This window comes from Zootoca vivipara, chromosome 6, assembly GCF_965207765.1.
Source record: "Zootoca vivipara chromosome 6, rZooViv2.hap1.1, whole genome shotgun sequence".
Classification (NCBI taxonomy): domain Eukaryota; kingdom Metazoa; phylum Chordata; class Lepidosauria; order Squamata; family Lacertidae; genus Zootoca; species Zootoca vivipara.
Window position 1 is genome coordinate 56468765 of NC_142589.1, and position 20369 is coordinate 56489133.

The 20369-nt window shown below is 44.9% G+C and overlaps 1 protein-coding gene across 1 annotated transcript in view; it reads left to right on the top strand.

Annotated features, from left to right (window-relative positions):
- COL9A2 (collagen type IX alpha 2 chain) overlaps nucleotides 1–20369 on the top strand; it is a 49303-nt gene that overhangs the window by 3704 nt on the left and 25230 nt on the right. Inside the window, exons 2-15 of the mRNA XM_035121188.3 lie at nucleotides 406–480; nucleotides 2701–2736; nucleotides 3330–3392; nucleotides 5997–6050; nucleotides 6477–6512; nucleotides 7704–7727; nucleotides 9170–9223; nucleotides 12365–12418; nucleotides 12779–12826; nucleotides 14047–14103; nucleotides 15478–15531; nucleotides 16472–16525; nucleotides 18775–18828; nucleotides 18984–19037. Of these exons, the coding sequence (XP_034977079.2) occupies nucleotides 406–480; nucleotides 2701–2736; nucleotides 3330–3392; nucleotides 5997–6050; nucleotides 6477–6512; nucleotides 7704–7727; nucleotides 9170–9223; nucleotides 12365–12418; nucleotides 12779–12826; nucleotides 14047–14103; nucleotides 15478–15531; nucleotides 16472–16525; nucleotides 18775–18828; nucleotides 18984–19037 (717 nt within the window). The remainder of the gene's footprint in view (nucleotides 1–405; nucleotides 481–2700; nucleotides 2737–3329; nucleotides 3393–5996; nucleotides 6051–6476; nucleotides 6513–7703; nucleotides 7728–9169; nucleotides 9224–12364; nucleotides 12419–12778; nucleotides 12827–14046; nucleotides 14104–15477; nucleotides 15532–16471; nucleotides 16526–18774; nucleotides 18829–18983; nucleotides 19038–20369) is intronic.

The window sequence follows — 20369 nt, forward strand, 5'->3', positions numbered from 1 at the left end:
CTTGCAAAGTAGTTCAGACCAATAGATGGTGCTTAGTCTAAGGTTGCTCAGTGATTTTTCTGCCTGCTTGAGGGTTTTAACCTCAAATCTCCCGGATCTATCATGATCTGTACCATATCCCTCATTGTCACCCTGCTTTTCAATGGTTGGCTTCACCTATTTTCAGGTGAGGTTTTTTGTGTGCAATATGATCAGGCGGGGGGGGGGGGGCTGCGGCAAATCTATCCACACCTCTGTTTTGCAACCCAGCTCTCTGGGGAAGAGGTTGAGGCTTTCAATCTTTGGCTTCTCTGGGGTTTTGATGTGATTGTGAGACAAGCTCATCCAGCTTAGTTGGTTCTTGGTTTTCGGTCACCTTTTTCTTCACCAAAATAACTTTGCTTCTTGTTTGATTTCTCTCCTTAGCAAGGTCCTCCAGGAGAACCTGGACCACGAGGGCCCCCGGGTCCGCCAGGAGTGCCAGGCGCTGATGGCATTGATGTAAGCACAGTGCACAGGAACCTGAGCAGTAGAAGGGATGGTGTGTGTGTGTGTTGGGGGGAGAGATGGTTTGGGTACAAAAGAAGGCATTGTATACAGAATCCCAGGTGCAGTGCCCTTCCAAAACGGCTAGAGGGAGTCAGTGGGCTTTGCTTTCTCAAATCTGATTTTCACTACAGACCAGAATCTGATTCATTTCCAAGTGGTATTCTCTTCCCACAATAACACCCTACTACCATACATGGACTTATGTTTAAAAACCATTCCCTGGAATGCTGGGGAGGGCTATGGCGAGAGTGGGGGTGTTCATTCATTGCTTTTATGTATCAGCATTGCCTTTTCCTGGGTGGCGTGTGTGTGTGTGTGTGTGTGTGTGTGTGTGTGTGTGTTGGGCTCCTGTTATTGTTTAAAAGCTGCCTAAAGGTGTTGGCCGGGTGTGTGTGTGGAAGTGGTGGGATGGAAGGGATGGAAAAGTGTAAACTGGGGTGGATGATGATGATGTGGAGGGGAATCTGTTCTATGACACCATGATCGTATGGGGTGGGGCCTAATCCAAGTCTTCCACCTCCCTTGCTTGTAACCCTTAGCATGCCCATGTGATTCTGGGATTGCAGTGCAAACTCAGAACAGGGTATCCGGATTGCCCATTGGTAATACAGGCACATTTGATTTCCAGGTGCAAGTTTCTAGTCCTTATGGCTGCAGACAAAAAAGATAGGAGGGGGTGAATTTTTGACCCCCTACCATGATGACTGTTTGTGGTTCTTCCCTTCCCATGGACTCATCTCTAATTTCCATCTCTTAATTTTAGAGTCTGTACAGGTGACCATAACTCATAACCATACTGACTTCTGAGATGCACCAGGCCCCACAGCCCACAGCAAGCAGTGTGGCATGTTTTCCCTGCAATCATATGGACTAGACACTTTATTTTAAAAGAAAACAAAACTTAGCACTTTTGCATTGGCCTCTACATAATCTCAGTTTGTGTGCCAATTTTTCTAATAACGCAATACCCCACACCTTTGTATACCAATAGTCTATATCTACTTCCCTCCATGTCTCTCCAGTGATAAGTTTATTTTCAATCAGTATGATTTTGTGCCTTAATGTTAATATCCAGGAGCAGGGCTGGCCCCCACCAACAGCATTACTAATAGTTGCTGTTTTTAAACTTTTCCTTCTGTTGATGTGTCTTCTTTAGAGTGGACCCCTGCCACTCTGTAATGGGTGAGACATATTATATTTTGTATTACTAAGAAAAGAGAGAGAGAGAGAGAGAGAGCGAGAGAGAAAGAAAGAAAAGAAAACCTGAAAACTTTTGTTTTATTTATGAGATTTATCCCCCACTTCTCTTCAAAAGCAAATCTCAGATCAGGTTACAACAATATAAAAGGCATTAAAAAATGTTGTATAAAATATAATTGTAGATTTAAAATGCAATTAAGGCATACCAGCACACCCATCTGCATTATATGACATGTTCAGAAGGCCTGTTCAGAGTAAGTTTGCCAGGTCAGGACTATCCCAGGCCCTGAGAGTTCAGGCTCCCAACCTGCGACCTGGGGTCATCCCCAGTGTTGATATGGGTCGGTGATGCCACAGGGGGCAGGCTCCAGTGATGCCATTGAGCATGACACATTAAGCCATAACCACAGTCGCTGAGAGCATGCCAGTAAATTAAAAACTCAAATGAGCAAATATATCACTGCTTAGAAATTAAGATAGAAACCTCAGACACCCTCCCTCTGAGAGTCTATGTAGTACTTTGCAGCCGGCTCCTGCCAGGCTGACGCTTGCAAGCTGCATGCACAGTCTTCTTAATAAAAATGTTTCTTTAAAACTGCTCTCACCCACCTGGGGTATCAAGCCTTCCACCTTCTACCTGGGTGTGCCAGGCAAAACAGCCTTATTTCAAAGGCCTGCAGATAGAGGACTGTCTTCAGCTGATGCCAGCCAAATTGATGGAAGGAAGGTGTGCTGCAGCTGAATCTCAGAGCCCAGACAGGACAATGAGGAGAGATGTTCTTTCAAGTAACCAGTTCCAAAGGCTGTCTGGGTCTTTGCACATCAAAACTAACACCTTGAATTGGTTCCAAGGAGGCAGCCTATACATATATTTCAGGACCAGGGGGCAGATTTCCAGCTGCTTTGACAGTGATCATTTCAAGAAGTCAAGAGGAACATGCTATTAACCATTTCCCCCTTTTTCCCCTCTAGGGCGATAAAGGCCCACCAGGAGCAGCAGGGAGCCCTGTGAGTATCTAAGCAAGCGATGCCAGCAGGGGTTACGTGGGCCTACAATTTGTTTATAGTGCAAACATAAGTATTAATAAAAATCTGCAATCACTTTCAGGTTACATTTAGTACCTATCTCCCAGATTTGTGTTGTGTTGAACTGTCAGAATTAGGTCAGAGCCCAAAATATGATGCTTATGAGAAACTGCTGTTGTGGGAGGCTTAAGACCCGTTTTGTAACTGTTGAAAAGCAAGGATGGCCTTCATTTTACTATGCATTGTTTGTAAATACTGTAGTATCAGACCTTATCCCTGCAAAGCTGTGGTTGTGATTGTGTGGGAAATCAGACAAATTACTTTGAACTAAAAAACAACAACCCACCAGTCTGCTTCAGGGGGTTGGGGGACCCTCCAGAGCACACATAGGAGGCATGTGGAGAGGGAAGAGGAAGTTTCATTGCGCAAGTAGAACTGAGCTTGCAGTGTTGGACAGAGCCTTTTTGGGCCGGCCCTGTGAACATCCTGCAGAATGGCAATGTGCAACTGTGATGCTTTCACTTTATTTTCTTCCTAAGAACACTTTTAATTCCTCAAATGTTTCTGTGTAACAGGGGACCAAGGGAGAACCCGGCCTTCCAGGTCCAGATGGCCCTCCGGGGAAACCTGGGATTGATGTGAGTACAAATGGTTGTCCTTCTTTGCCCACTCCCAATCTGGTGTGATTTGCATGCTTTGCTAGTGCAGTCAAACCGCGGTTGCTGAACATAATCCATTCCGGAAGCCCGTTTGGCTTCTGAAATGTTCCACAACCGAGATGTGGCTTCCGGTTGGTTGCAGGAGCTTCCTGCAACCAAGCGGAAGCTGTGTCGGATGTTCAGCTTTTGAAAAAATACAGTATCTTAAAACCGGAGCATTTGCTTCTGGGTTTTCGTTCGGGATCCGAGGTTTGAATATCCATTTTCAGCCTGTCCGTGGTAGGCTTGCCATATTTAAAAATGTGAAAACCCGGACACAAACGTTGTTGAGCTTTTTTGGGCAAAGTTGTTGAGCTGCAGAAACTGGTTGTTTTGCACCAGACTCAGGATACTTTAGCAACTCATGCTATATATTTGCTTATTTGTCACCCCTACTTCCATGAGACATATTAAGACAGGGGAAATCTTCCGTATTTGTAAGACTCCTGGCCCCATTGCCCGAGCCCCCATCCTGCCTGCACGAGGTTGAGCATTGCCGATGCCTTTTCTTTGCCTGCTCTTTTTGTTTACTTTGCAATCGCCTGCCCTGTGCTGATTTAAAAAGCAAAGAGGGTGTGTTGTTTTGGTTAAAGATATACTAGGAAAACACTATTGTCCTCAGTTACATCTTGAGCTGTTGATAACACGTCAGTGGCTGCAGCAGCGTGTGAAATAGCAAACTGCGTGCTCTGCTTGGTGCCGCCGTGTTCCTGCATGTGCTGTTAGAGGCAGATGCACTGCCAGGGAGATGCAGCCGCCTCCTGCTCAGAGATTGAACTGCTAGCTAGAGATGTGGGGGCTGAAGCCAGAAGAACTGCAACTTGTGCTATCTTTTTGTTGTTGTAAAAACGGCACCCCCACATCACACACCATCACTCCCAATGCTAAACCTTTTTATTTATTCACATCATTTTTTCTTTTTTAAGAAATAAGCTTTATTTTCCAAAACTATAAACTATAAATACAGGTACAAAAGAAATAGATAGATAGATAGATAGATAGATAGATAGATGAAATAAATGGGGGGAAAGTACAAGAGATGGAGAGAGAACACATAAATAGAAGTACATAACATTTTTACAGTATTCCCAGAATCTGAATCTGTGGTTTAGCATTTTCCTGTATTTTGTGACACCAATCCATAATAAAGGGACTCCATCTCTTATCAAAAGACAGTTGTGCCTCAGTAGTTGAGCGGAATCCGTTCGACTTCCAAAATGTTCAGAAACCAAAGCTCCTGCAGCCAATCGGAAGCCACGGAAGCTCCGTCGGACATTCGGCTTCCAAAAATAGCTTGCAAACCGGAGTGGTCCCTTCTGGGTTTGCGGCGTTCGGAAGCCAAAACGTTCAGGAACTAAGCTGTTCGAAAACCAACTACAACTGTAGTTATCTGTGTGCCCACCTTCTTATAATAGTCCTCAGCTTCAGTGTCTGAACAGTCTCTCATGCTTTCAGAAATATGGTTGGCTGCTTCCACCTTGCCACACTTCCTGGAGTGCTGCTGTTTCATATTCTACTACTCTGAAACCCGTCCAGTAGGAACTGCTGGGTAGGGGGAATGGACGCTTATATGTGACCCTTCTTTTAAAAATTTAAAAACTAGTGTGTTGGCTTGTCAGACTAGGACCTCAGAGACCAAGGTTCAAATTCCTACTGGGCCATGAAGCTCACTGGGTGATTTTGGGCCAGTAACCAACTTTTAGCTTAACCTACCTCACAGGGACGTTGTGAGGACAATATAGAAAAGGGGGAAACCATGTACACCACCTGGAAATCTATGGAGGGAAGCTTACATAAGGAATGTAATAATAAAAGCAAACACATAAAGAAATAAACAAAATAACCCTTGGTCACCTCATATATTTAAGGTAAGAATGGAAAGGACAGAGTGGATGGGGAGGCATCTAGTTTGCCCCCACCACAAAAAAAACCTGGCTGTGCCTGTGATCACTGGGATTAGTACCAGAAAGTAGGTAATTTAGGAACCTTGGTAAGGGAATGCACATTTGAGGTCTTTTTGAGAAATGCCTTCTGGTTTAGATGGCTAGTTATACGCACATGCTTGCATTTCCACAAAAACTTTATTTTACACCTGCAGTTTCTATTTCTGGATGCTCTGCAGCTATGGCAAAGACAGGGGCGTCACAAGGGGGGGTGATGGCGGTACGCCCCGGGTTCCATTTGGGCTGCACTGCGTGGATTGGAGTCGGCGGGGGGGGGGCAGCGATACCCCGCTACGTAACAGCGCAGCGGGATGCTGTGCATGCGTCGTTATGTGGCGGGGTATCGTCACCCCCCGCCTCCAAAGCCGCATGCCTCCAGCTACAAACTCCGGGTAGAAAGCCCGCTCAGCGTGGCAGTATTGGCAATTTGCCGCCCTGGGTGTCGCGGCGCCTTGCTACGCCCCTGGGCAAAGATTTTTGGTTTTGAATTTTGCCGCTTCACCCATTTCTTTTCCAGCCCTGGTGTTTTTACCTGTTTTATTGCAGATGCCAGTTGATGTCCCGCAAGCTGAACCTGTAATTCTCTTTCCATTTTTTACAGGGGCTAACGGGAGCAAAAGGGGAACCAGGACCTTTTGGGCGACCTGGCCCCAAAGTGAGTGACTGTTTTCTGTGTGACTGGAGGAGATGGAGTGGTTCTTTTAAGACTGGCTTGTGATTGTGATGCTGTAGTGGGGGGCTGAAGTTCTCCAAATGAGGACCAGTTGGGGGACAAAATGATTCAAAGTGGTTTTCGATGCATGTATGCACTGTATACATCCCCCAGCAACTAGAGCAGGGGGAAATGGGGGATGTAGAGTAATTGGCCTGTGCAAGGTAACAGAGGCCTTAGGTGAATTCAGACAACAATACTGTCCAGACTGCACCTGCAAATACAAGAGGTTCAATCTGATCTGGTAGGGCTGGGTCCTTGGAGCTCATATCTGGATCTGCCCCATGAAGTAGATCTGCAGCTTAAGGCATATCCCATTTGTGTGGATCCTGCTACACTGAGTATCTCTTCCTTCTTGCATTCACTCAGGGCCAGACTGGACTTCCAGGACCTCCAGGGCTTCCAGTAAGTGTTTATTCTTTATTGGCTATATTTGTAAAGAAAGTATAGCGCTATATGAACTCACCCAGTGTACACAATCACACCAATGTGTTGAATTATAGTTGAGTGTGATGAGAGAGGGCTTGCACACTCCCCATCTCTCCTTTAGTGCAGCAGTAAGGAGGCGTTATATAGCATTCACTTTTAAACTAACCACAGTTGCTTGTTACCTTTGGAACATGGGGAAACTGTGGTTTGTTGAAACAAGCCAAAATCAAGTTGTCCTTTATGGTGCTGGCTTGTTAACAATCCGTAGTTCAGACAGAGAGGGGAGCTCTCATTAGTTTAAAGGTGGAAACAAGTGCTTCTGATCTCTTCTTTGCAGCCATGCCAGAGGGGAGGGGGGAGCATATGAGCCTGGGGCTCATCAAGGCTCGTTCTTATAGCTCTGAGCTATAGTTTAGGGCAGGTGCAGCCAACATGGGCTACTTTGGGCCAATTACCATCTCTTAGCTTAACCTACCTTGCAGGGTTGTCGTGAGGATAAAATGGGGAGTGGGGGGGGGAGCTATGCATGAAACCTTAAGCCCTATAGAGGAGAGATGGAAGGTAAACATACTAAAAACTAAGTCATTTATTAATGTCCCATTGATTTAAGTAGAGCTACTCTAAGCATGGATAACAGTTCAATCCTAATTATCCATCTCTACTCATGTTGAGTGGACAGAAGGTGGTGGACTCCTTTTCACTGGAGGCTGTGTTTTGCCTTGTAAGTTGTTTTACGCCTCTGCATTGTGGTTTTGATGGATCTGAGTCCTGCATACTCAGTTGCTATATTAGATCTGGTTTTAACTGTTTTTATTTGCCTAAACCAGGCATCCCCAAACTTCGGCCCTTCAGATGTTTTGGACTACAGTTCCCATCATCCCTGACCACTGGTCCTCTTAGCTAGGGATCATGGGAGTTGTAGGCCAAAACATCTGGAGGGCCGCAGTTTGGGAATGCCTGGCCTAAACTGTCCGTAACCCAAAGAGAACCCTGGTTATGGGGCAGGTGACTCAGAAATGCAACAGTTAATTAATATGATGCAACCAGATTGGGAAAACGAGACAGCCGCTCTGCCTCTGGGAGAGGCCTCAGCTGCAGCCTTCACGTTTTTCAGCTGGTTTCTTCAACGCAGCATGATTGTTTACTGTGGCTGTCTTCTCATTTCAGGGACCTGGGCTGAAAGGATCTCCTGTAAGTGCTGTTCATGTGAGCTTGGGTTTGGCTGATGGGAGGCAGTGTGCTGGATTTGTGAGGGGTGCTTACAGGAGCGTGTGCTCATAGCTTGGCTTGGAGGAAGGGGCAGCGACCCAACAAAAGGGTCTTGCATTGTCACAGTGTTGTGAGCAGTGATGTGCCATTGGTTTGGCTTTTTTTATTTATTTGCAAAAATCACTTTATTAGTTCAGCCATTTGGAAGAGGGATATTGATCCAAGAGGTACTGGGGGGGGGGAGTTTTTCCAGCCAGTGGGCCAAATCCTGGGTTCCTTCGCTCCCATGAGCTCCTTTGGTGGGTAGGTAGGGATGCCCACATGCCAATCACTTGGTGTCATCATGACATCATGAAACGAAGATCCTTGCTGATCTAAGAAGGGCTTTAAAGAAGGGCTTGAATTCACCAGGGTACAATTCCACTTGGGAGCACCGATTGTCACGGAGCACATTTCAAGGTGTTCCTTTGCAGCCACATCCTTTTAAAAAGTAATAATAATAACCATTTATTGGGCTTTATAAACAAAGATAATGGGGATAACAAATGAATAGACCCAAGTCTATTCATGTCATTTGTATATCACAAAAACAGAATGATAAATTTGCAGGGATATCTGTGGTTCATTATTTGTGGTCAATGTATCTTTACAGCCACATCTTTACCTGCCCCATAACTGACATATATGATGACAGATGTGGGACAAGGGGATGTGGCTTGGGGGGAAATAGCCCCAAATGAGACCCCTGCAGGACTAATTTGTCCCATGAGGCAGAGGTTGCCCACTGCTTCTCTGCATGCACCAGATTGCTGAGTGACAGCAAGGGGTGGGTGAGTGGGAATTTTGCTTAGTGGCAGAGCACCTGCTTTGTATGCAGAATGTTTGAAGTTCAGTTTCCGGCATTTTCAGTTAAAAGAATCCACTAGCAGGTGATGGGGAAGTGGCCCTTCCCTACCTGACCTGCTGCCAGAGTATTGGGCTAGAATCTAGAAGATCAATATAACTCAGCATAAAATAAACCATCCTTATCTGTTGATAACTATCCAGACTTTTGCTGGATTAAAGAGATTTTTTCCCCCTTGCTTGGTCAGTGGCCAGAATTGGAAAATGCAAACCCAAAAGCGCCTCCAGATGAGCGCTTTCTCCTGTTAAGTGTGCACATACTTGTGCTGCCATAGGGCACGTATGTTCAGTAATGTGTCACTTAAGCGGGAGAATGAGGCGCTGCATTTTTAGCAGACATAGATGGAGCTGTTTGCTGTTAGCCAGAGAGTGCCTGCTCATCTCTCCTTCTTGCTTGTTAGCCTAGCAAACCCTTTGCCACCGCAGACGTCCGGCAGAGCCTGAACAGGTGAACAAAGGGCTGTTCCCATCATATGACTAAAAGAGAGCATTTTCTCCTCTCTCTGCTTCTTTCTCTTAAGGGCTCTCCAGGCCAGGTTGGACTCCCTGGAGAAATTGGAGCTTTGGGACCCAAGGTAAGGGATCCGGCTGAGACGGGTGAATACGGCTTGGGGTTTGTTGGCTTTCCTAGGCCTGTTTTGCAATAAGAGCCTGGCTATATGCTGCTACAGTTGTCATGTCAGAAGTAGATAGGCTTTACCTGTTGAAAATTAAGATGTATAGAGTAACTAAAGGGGATTACAGGTAAGCACAGGGGAAGCTAAAGCTGGAGAGCCATATCTTAATGGTACAGCATATTATTATTATTATTATTATTATTATTATTATTATTATTCTGAATTATGGTGCTGGAGGAGACTCTTGAGAGTCCCATGGACTGCAAGAAGATCAAACCTATCCATTCTTAAGGAAATCAGCCCCGAGTGCTCAAAGGAAGGACAGATCCTGAAGCTGAGGCTGCAAAGCTTTGGCCGCCTCATGAAGACTCCCTGGAAAAGACCCTGATGTTTGAGGGCACAAGATTGAGGGCACAAGGAGAAGGGGACGATGGAGGACAAGATGGTTGGACAGTGTTCTCGAAGCTACCAACATGAGTCTGACCAAACTGCGGGAGGCAGTAGAAGACAGGAGTGCCTGGCGTGCTCTGGTCCATGGGGTCACGAAGAGTCGGACACGACTAAACAACTACTAATTAATTTAAGCATTAGTCATTTTCAAAACAAAAGTAACTCAAAGGGACTTACAACAATAATCAAGCTCACACTAGCATAAAATAAAACAATGACATATCTAAAATAAAACAATGACATATCTAAAAGACAACCCTCTTTTTTTAAAGGCAGGATTAAAACATCCCACCCAGTCAAGGAGGTTACAGTTAATTAAGAGCCAAAGGCTTGTAGAAAAATAAATGTTTTTGCCTGCCGCCTTAAGATATGTAATGATGGCATCAGGGGAGGTTCCCTGGGGAGAGCATTTCACAAATGGGGAGCCACTACTGAAAAGGCCTGTTCTCATGTTGCCTCCCTCCATATACTTGTTATTTACCTCAACTGCCTCACTCGTCCTCATCTCTCTCTCCCCCCCCCAACTCTTAATGAAAATTTGCCACTAAAGGGGGGGGGAGAGAAGGTGACCCAGAGAAAATGGCTGGAGAAAGGCATCTAGGGGCACTGTAATCGTCTCCAGCTTTCTCTGCTTTTCTCCCAATGATTTTTTTTAGAATTCTGAATATTCAGAGCATAGATATTTTTCTGACTGTAGCACGTAGCCAGGCCTTAGACCAAATGTTCATTGGCATCCAGAACTTCTGTGATATATACTTGCATATTCAAATGGATAGACCATGCTGCACAAACAACTCAGGTGGGGGTGGGAACCCATAAGGCTGCAACGATATGCAAATCTAAACATAAACAGATGGGTGGGTCCCCCTGTAGCCGAAGGGCTCATGTGCTAAGACAAGGAGAGGGGAGAGGACGAAAGATCCAGAAAGACCCAGAAAGAAATATGTCAGTATAAAACGAAAACGGCTACATCTCTTCCCAATTGCTTCCATTCTCTCATCCTCTTCCCTGTCACTAGGACTGTGTATGCCAGGCATGTCAAACCTGCGGCCCTCCAGATGTTTTGGACTACAATTCCCATCTTCCCCAACCACTGGTCCTGCTAGCTAGGGATCATGGGAGTTGTAGGCCAAAACATCTGGAGGGCCGCAGATTTGACATGCCTGGTGTATGCTAAAGTAATTGAACCTCTCTGCCAAATTCTGTATCAATATGTGCTGTAAGGTACAACTTGCATAAATTATGCAAAATTATATTTGCATAAACTATGTAGCGCATTTATTCTGCATGTTGTTGTTTTGTGGTATTCCGCAAAATGTATGTGCTTTTTATGTTAGGCATGAAGGCAGCAGGGGCGAGAAAAAAGTGCCCTTCCACCTAATTCAGAAATCCCTTTCGGTTCAGACACACTCTAAATGGGTTTGCCATGCATGCTTTCCAATATGCCTTTGTAAACATAAGAAACATACATGCCCCCATGTATAAGATGCCCCCTCTTTTTTGGGACTCCAAATTGAGAAAATGGGGGTGATTGCCCAGAGTTGTTGAGCTTTTTTTTGGGGGGGGGAGATTGCCCAGAATTGTGTTGCTTTTTTTTGAGGGGGGGGGGGTTTGCCAAAAAACGCTCAACTGCAGGACCGCCACCAGCCAATCTCACACACACCCACAAACCCATCAATCATCTGCATACTTGCCAAAAGCAAGCGCCAATTGCCCGCCCAATTGCCGCAGCAGCCAATAGCCAGTGGACCTTGCAATACCCACCAATCACCCGCAAAAATGCCACTGACAATCTCCTGCTCGCGGCAGCCGTCAGTCACCTGTCCCACCTCTCCACTATCCATGTATAAGAGGAGCCCAAATTTTAAGCAAATTTTAAAAATAAAATAACCCCGTCTTATACACAGAAAAATAAGGTACTTTTTAGAATGAAACTTGTATTCAACTTCCCCATGGTGTTTTGCTCATCCTCTGTGCCACTCTGCAGAATTGTGGCGTAAACACAACCTGACCTAAGAATTTTCTTCCCTGTCCTTATCACTATACGTACATTCTCAAATTCCCCTTTTCTCCAAGTGGCCAAGCAGTCTTTCCAAGGGCTGCAGGTCAGTGGAAGAGCAACTGCTTTGCACTCATGAAGTCCCTTATTCAACCCCTAGCGGCATCTCCAGCTAGAGCTCTGGGAAAGGCTGAGACTCTGGAGTGCTGCTTACTAGTCACTGTTGACAATAGTAAGCAAGATGGACCAATGCCTGGCTTGCTATGAATGAGGCAGCTTCCTGTGTTCAAGCCAGGTCGTGTGTTCTCATCATCTGCTAAGCCATTATTCACAAAAAGACAGCCTCTATTCTTTTTCCTTCCTCGGTTAACTCATCCTCTCAGCAACTCCTGTCACAGTCATTATCTTCACCTTGATATTGATGCCATCTTACCGGCAGTCATTGCACTCTTGCTTGCTCATCAGCACCTTTGGGTATTTGGACCTTCATGTCTTCTACAGGTGGCTGTCAGTGATTCATGTTAAAAAACAACATTTAGTAACTTCCCTGCGTAGGGAGTGTGACAGTATTAAAGGGGAACAAATGCACTCCGGATTGTTTTTTCACATGTTAGGCTGCTAGTCTCTTGACTTCCACGTCTCTTTTTCAGGGGGTACGTGGACCAGAAGGGCCACAAGGGCCTCCAGGGCCTCCTGGGAAACCTGTAAGTTTTATTGCTACTACCTGGGGTAATTTCCATAGAATTGGAGGGGAAAACACTTACCAGGTTGGAAGCAGCCCTGGCTGACAGCTAGAGACTACAATGCCCATGATGCCATGCAAGTGTGATACTTTATTTTTAAAAAATGAGCAACTACTGTGGGCTGTGGGAAGCACCTTTCCTTGTGCAAGTTGACCATACACATTTATTTTTTGATCTGTTCCAGGCTGTGACCTCTATTGGTTGAATCATAAATCTTTTCTTCCGGTTAAAAATAAGAAGGGACAGTCCTCTTCTCCCTTTCTCAGGCTGATGCACATATTGACTTTTTGGAGACTTGATTGTTTTTATTTTCTTCTGCAGGGCCCCGTTGGGCGCATCCAAGGAGTTGAAGGCAGTGCAGATTACTTGGTAAGGAAGGTTGCATTTGCATGCCGTGTTCCATTTTTTTAAAAAATGAAAGCTACCCATCTTGTACACGATGCTTGAAAACTAGAAGGCAAAAGATAGGAAGTGCATTTGGGATTTTGGCTTGGATTCCTTTGTTGGCACATATTCTTTGGATGTTTGCGAGCTTGGAGGTTCCTGTTTTGCCATTTCTTTAAAGATGGCAGTGTGCACAGCCATAACTAGTCAGAATCCATGATGTTTGGTATGCATGGTACATGGCACACTGAATGCAGATGCATGTTAAGGACATAAGGGCCCTGCTGAATCACTCTAAAGGATCTAGCGCCTGCACCTTGTTCCCAACAGTGGCTGCCAGATACATGCTTCTGGAAAGCTTATAAGCAGGGTATGGTACTCAGCATACAGAAACTTCATGTAGCTATCATGCCTGCTGATAGGCCTATCCACCATGAATTCGTGCTTTGTGCTTTCTGCTTTTTAGGCCAGTGGCCATCACCAAAAAGCAAGCATGGCTAACCTGTGGCTCTCCAGCTGTTCTTGTTGAACTCCAGTTTCTGTCCTCTCCAGCCAGTCTGGCCAGTGGGCACAGATGCCGGGAGTTGTAGTCCACCAACATCTGGAGAACCACAGCTTCTCCATTCTTGCTATGGGTTTTCCGAGCAGAGTGAAGGGAACTTCTTTCTCACCCTCATTGCCTCTCTGCAAAAGTAAATATTCACACAGTGCATAGTTAAACAAACCAAGAGGGTTGCTTCCACAAGTTGTATACTGATGGCCACCAACTTTAGAAGAAGACTAGACAAATGCAGGAGGATAGTGTACTAACTATGATGGCTATGTTCTACGTCCACCATCAGAGGCAGTAATACCTCTGAATACCAAATAAAAAATTCCTTCCAGCAGCACCTTAAAGACCAACTAAGTTTTTATTTTGGTATGAGCTTTCGTGTGGGAATTGCAAGGAGGCTTCCTCATCAACTCTCTTTGTTTGTCCTGATGGTCTCCTCCTCTTTGCCCCTCACAAAAAATAAGGCCACATATAAACCTATTAGTTTATCACTGTAAGGTTCTTGGAGGAGGATACTACCTGGAGATCTTGTGAAAGACCAGGTAAATTGGGCTTTAGGAGGACTAGCTTGTGTTTATCCCTAGCTGCTAACTTCCTTCTCAGTTGAGACAGACCTCTAATCTCCTCTTCCCTTCCTTTTCTCCCCACACAGTGTCCAACCAACTGCCCAGCTGGACCCAAAGGCCCTCAGGGATTACAGGGCTTGAAGGTAAAGCATTACATGTTGTTTTGGGGTTGATAGTGGTTATGGTAACCTCAAGGTGTTGGGGAATCGTGGACAGCTGCTCTTAGCTAATCAATCCACATGCCCTTGAATGCTGAGGTGAATGAACCTGAATTAGCAGGCGTTGCCAGAAGGAGGCGTACAAGATGCCATCCAAATATCTTAGGGACTCCACTCTGAATTTGTGTAGGAGGTTTGGAATCAGAGTTTTCCTTCCCACGTAGACAAGCCCCACCTGCCCGTCACTTCCCTCTACAGCATGTGCAGAAACTGCCTTGTTGACCATTGAACCCACAATTGGCCTTGAAGCCATTTCCCGGGGTGTGGCCACCATCACATGCTGACAGCTTCTATGAGCCACAAATGAGAGCTGAGTGCAGGGTGGGACCAAAAGGGGACCAAATGGTGAGCTAGGCCCACACAGAAATGGCAGTACTCCATCCTTTTTCTGTGGTGGTTACTAGGCCACAAAAACATGGTGGCTCTCTCTCTGTCTCTGCTTATAATGAAATTAAAAAAATCCTTCCTGCTTATAATGATGGTTGCTAAGGGAACACATTCTATGGAACACCTGTCCATTGTGGTTGCTAAGCAACATGATGGATATGGTCCTCTAGTCTAGAGGCGGCTGCTAGGCACTGCTGTAGCTGTGATGCTGTGTTTTTTCTTCTCATGTAAGGATAGGGAACCTGTTGCCCTCCAGATGCTGTTGGGCTCCAATTCCCCTCGGCCCAAGCCAGCATGGCTAGTGGTCAAGGATGATGGGAACTGTAGTCCATCACTAAATAGAGGGCCAAGATTCCCCTATAGTGGCATCTGCTATACCTTTCCCTGCTATGTGAGTCTGTTGCTTCTTTAAATAAAACAATCCTGGAATGTCATTGTCTTTATCTGAGACCCATCTTTTTGAAGTTTCAAAACAATTTTTCTAGCCATTGTGGCTTTTCTTTCTTTCTTTCTTTCTTTCTTTCTTTCTTTCTTTCTTTCTTTCTTTCTTTCTTTCTTTCTTTCTTTCTTTCTTTCTTTCCTTCTGTCTCCAAAAATCCTTGTGCTTGGAGTTGTGAAGATGTGTTTGGGATATGCTTGGACTTATTATTGGTATGCCTGAGATCTCTCTCTCTCTCTCTCTCTCTCTCTCTCTCTCTCTCTCTCTCTCTCTCTCTCTCTCTGTGTGTGTGTGTGTGTGTGTGTGTGTGTGTGTGTGTGCATTTGTGTGGTCAAATCCCATGCTACAACCCCTAGCAAATCACATCGTAATTGGTTGGAGAGGTGGCATGCTGTTTGATTACAGAGTAGGAAACTATTCATTCTATGTGAAACTCAGACAGCCTTTAAAATGTTGGCTCTCTTTCTCTGTAGGGACACAAAGGCCGTCCTGGAGCTCTGGGAGAGTCTGGCAGACAGGGCAGACCAGTGAGTACATACTTGGTCTATCTCTTCACGGTACCTGTAGTTGATTATAAGGAGAAGGGTTCAGCCTGGGCAACTGAAGTGCTTTTCACACATTATACAACAGCAAACCCAGCCTGGCAACTGTATGCAAAATTAAGGCTGTTCCTATCTACTCCATCCCCCCCCCCATGTGTAGATCCTTTAAACATAAAAAAAACACCACATCATGTGTGAACCAGTCCTGGGTGCTGAGATTTTTCACCCTGATTTGTTTTCACAAAGTGTGTGTGGAAGTTATACTACATTGTGTCAAGTAATGGTTATCCCCCCCATTTGATTTTCTGTCACTTTCCTTACTGCAAAAAGACTGGTTTTTGTTTTTTTATGGAAGCACATGAACACCAAATCTGCTTTCTTTATGATTTTAAAATTTTATAAGATTAAATCCCACCTGTAAAATAGCAACAGGGTTGCCATATTTTGAAGAGCAAAAAAGAAGACACATTTACCGACTTCTACTTTTACCTTTGAATCGCTATGACGACTCTACCCATGAAAAAGAGGATGTGTCCTGGGAAAAAAGGACACATGGCAACCCAACGGAAACAGTTTCAGTGTTAGGTGTTGGAAAAGATAAGCAGATAAAAAGAAGATGTGGGATGAAGATTTTTTTTAAGGCAGAAAGAAGCAAGGGAGGATATGAAAATAGCATGACAATACCAAGGGCAAGGAGAAAGACAGACTTGTGTAGGATGATGAGGAAGACCTAATACATCTTGACAGCATAGAATTGAATGTAGATTTCCTAAATTCCTTTCCATTCTACCATAGAATTAAACGTACAGCTTAAAGTCCACATTTCAAAGCTGGTTTTTGCATTTTTGTTTCAATTGTAGCTCTGACATCTTCCTGTTATATGTTTGTTTGTTTGTTTGTTTGTTTGTTTGTTTGATTTCCTCAGGGTCCGAAGGGTGATGTGGGCCTCTCTGGAGAACAAGGCATTCCTGGCCCTCCCGTAACGTATTTATTTATTTCTGTTTCTTAATGTTCTTGTTTTTGTCTTAGGCCTGTGGGGACATAACTTAAATGTTGTATTTTGTCTTTCCACAAGGTCAGCGTAATTATATTACCTGTATTAATATGGACACTTTTTTTCTAGAAACAGGGATTTCTTCTTCCCCCCCTGCATGTTCAGTTGTGCAAATAAGTCCACGAAAGGGTTTACTAGTGTATCTGTTCACATACAACCTCACCTGGTCACCTGAAGTTGTTCATTCCTTGCCACAGGAGATCAGATATGCTATTCTTTACACCCCTGTACCAGATTACATCGAGACTTTCATACAGTTTATGTGGTTAATTGATATACAGTGGTGCCTCGCTAGACGAATTTAATTCGTTCCACGGGTCTTTTCTTATAACGAAAAATTCGTCTAGCGAACCCCATAGGAATGCATTGAATTTTTTTTGAATTTTTTTTTGCCCATAGGAATGCATTAATTGAATTCCAATGCATTCCTATGGGAAACCGCGATTCGCTAGACGAATTTTTCATAAAATGAATTTGTCTAGTGAGGCAACCTCGGCTCGAAAAATCCTTTCGTTAAGCGGAAATTTCGTTAAGCGGGGCATTCGTTAAGCGAGGCACCACTGTAACCTTCATTTTTACTTGGTATTAGGTTAATTGTTTCTATTTTTAGTTTCTCTACTTGCTAATTGCCAAAGGGAAAAAAATGGCTGGAGAAAAATATGCTTGTGATGTAGCCACTTCAGTCTAGGCATATTGGGGGGGGGGCGGTGAGGTGAGCTAGTGGGGAACTAAATATGGCTTTGTTTGTTTTTAAACTTCATATTATACACATAGCACTGTTTTATTTGTTACTCACCTGTGGTGCAAGTCCATTGGACTCAATAAAATTTTCTTCTGAGTAGATAGGGACAGGAAGTCCCTACAGAGGGTGGTGAATACAGCACATGATATCATGGGCTGTCCCCTGAGTTTGCTAGATGACATCGCAGGAGAGCGAGGAATTCTCAGGGATGACTCACACCCCGGCTAGCACCTCTTTAATCTCCTACCTTTGGGCAGGAGATACAGAAATATAATCAGCCGCACCAACAGGTTAAAGAACAGTTTTTATCCGTGGCCTGTTGGGCTGCTGAATGGAAAAAATTAGTGGTGCAATTGACTTCCGACAAGCACACACAGTGTGATCAAGACTGAGTGTGTGTGGGGGGGGGTCGTTTAATTTCACTGAGCACAGGTGGTGTAGTGACAATAAAGGTTTATTATTATTATTATTATTTTATTATATGTACAGGATTGAGCTGTAAATTGTATATAATGCTTTTCATGTTTGGAATGCAGTCTGCAATCCCCTGCTGCTTTCATTGCTTGCCTCTGGAAGAGCCTTTGCAGGGTACTGCCAGATGACCTGTTTATTGAGCATTCATCCTGATTTGTTTGTAGCGAGGTTAGAGTACCTGCATCAAAGCAGGTGCTTTCTCACATTCCGGTGCATTTCCCTATCACTTTTCTAATCTCAGAAAGCCCAATCTTTTGGGGAAACACCTTTGTTGCGCAAGGTCTCTCAAAATCACCTACAAATGACAACCTGTAACAGATTTAATTCCACCCCCAAATAGTGATGGTTTGGGAAGGACCGTAATTCTTAACAGTCAGAACCTGATCACTTACCAGTGACCACTTTTTGACATGTGGGGTGTATCATATAGGCAGACTCTAGAGTCCAACGGCAAAGTGGGAGGAGGGTCCATTTGGGACTGTATTCTTGGCCAATCCATCTTAGTTTATCGCATTACCATTTAGGCATTCTGCTCTCAGGATCTCCAAAGAGCGCACTTTCCCACCGAATTCATTAGTTAAAAGCTCTTCTGCTTTGATGATAAGAAGGAATTAACAGGACGGAATTCTTTGCTGAAGCCGGTGGAAACTTTGTCTTTGCTTGAGTAAATGTTATGGTCCTTTCACTTAATATAACCATTAAACTAATGTCTTGACTCCTGTATGGGGTTGTGGGCAGGAAATATCAGCATTAGGTGATAATCAGTGAATCAGACAGAAAAGGTGGCGAGGAAACTGGTGATTAATCTTTACAGATAATGACTTCCCACGCTTCATCCATGGATGGATATTTTTCAAGGTGACAGATGGGGTGGGGGCTTGGGCAGCTTTAGCTGTGAGATGTGACCTCACCCAGAAGTAAGGTAATTAATCCAGGCTTGGTTTCCTTTTCTTTCCAGGGCCCACAAGGTCTCAGAGGATATCCTGGCATGGCAGGCCCCAAAGGAGAGATTGTAGGTACACTAGGCAGAAGGGAAATGGGGAATGCGCTGATGATGTCACAACTCAGCGGGGACACTATTTGGGAGGGGTTTGCTTTTGTCGTTGGAGCAGAAAGAGTTTGCTCTGGCTCTTAATGTCTGCTTTTTTCCACTCTGTGTTTGCATAGGGCCCTCAAGGTTATAAAGGCATGATTGGAACCATTGGAGCTGCAGGGCCACCGGTAACTCATTTATTATTTGTTTCTTGGTTTGTTTTTCTGGTTAACCCTACACATTCTCTATGGTCCCATGTTTGAGCCCTTTGCCCAGTGGCATGCAGTGAAATTTTTCATAGGGGAACAGTTAGAATCATAGAATCATAGAATCATAGAGTTGGAAGAGACCACAAGGGCCATCCAGTCCAACCCCCTGCCAAGCAGGAAACACCATCAAAGCATTCTTGACATATGCCTGTCAAGCCTCTGCTTAAAGACCTCCAAAGAAGGAGACTCCACCACACTTCTTGGCAGCAAATTCCACTGCCGAACAGCTCTTACTGTCAGGAAGTTCTTCCTAATGTTTAGGTGGAATCTTCTTTCTTGTAGTTTGAATCCATTGCTCCGTGTCCGCTTCTCTGGAGCAGCAGAAAACAACCTTTCTCCCTGGGCCAGAGGCACCAGCTTGCAAGGGATGTCCTGACATTGCACGTCTGAGCGTTGTGCCTCCCTCTTCAAGCCAGACAGAATCTTCCCAGGCTTTGGGAAGGAAGCACCAAGCCTCTGACAGGATGTTGGAGCCTAGCTGCCTCCTTCCCAAAGCTAGATGGGCTTTGGGAAGGTGGAGGAAGGGCTCTTGGATCCTGTCGGAGCATCAAGCCTCCCTCCTTAAGCTGGGCAGAAGCTTCCTAGACTTTGGGAAGGAGGCGCCAAGCTTTGATACTTTAATACTCTAATTTAGGGGACTAGCCTAGGTTTCCATGTCCACTGACTACACGTTATACTGCCTTTGACATCATGGATGGAAACTGGATTGTGGGTGGGGAAGCCTCCTCCTTGGTTTTTGCTAGAGGAGTTTTCTTAGAGAATAATCTGAGCAGATGTCCGAGGAGCTGGACATTAGAGGACATCAGTTCCCTGACACCACACAGCTTCTCCTGGACCACAAGGTTTGGCTGTTTACCCATGTTCCACTGTGCACCACATGCTAAAAGGAACTCGTAGGAGTTACCGGCCCTGAAAGAGGCATTCATAAAAGATGCTAAAAACAACATTTTACCCTGCTCTCTTTTGAACTAGCGAACATGGTTAATACAGCATGTAATGCAGCCATTTCTTAAACTGAAATAGTGGCTCCTTCAATAAATCATTGCATTTATGGTGTACATTTCAAATTTTCAAAGTGTGTGCTGTACATGAGTTCAGCTAGCCTTCTGCTTCATATTCAGAGGCGGAGCTAGCTGCTCTGGCACTCGGAGCAGCGCACATGCTGTGCACCTGGGGGCGGGGCTAGCTCCCCAGGGGGGCGCCGCCCGTGGTGAGCCTCCCAAGGAGGCAGGGCAGCGATGTCACCCCTCC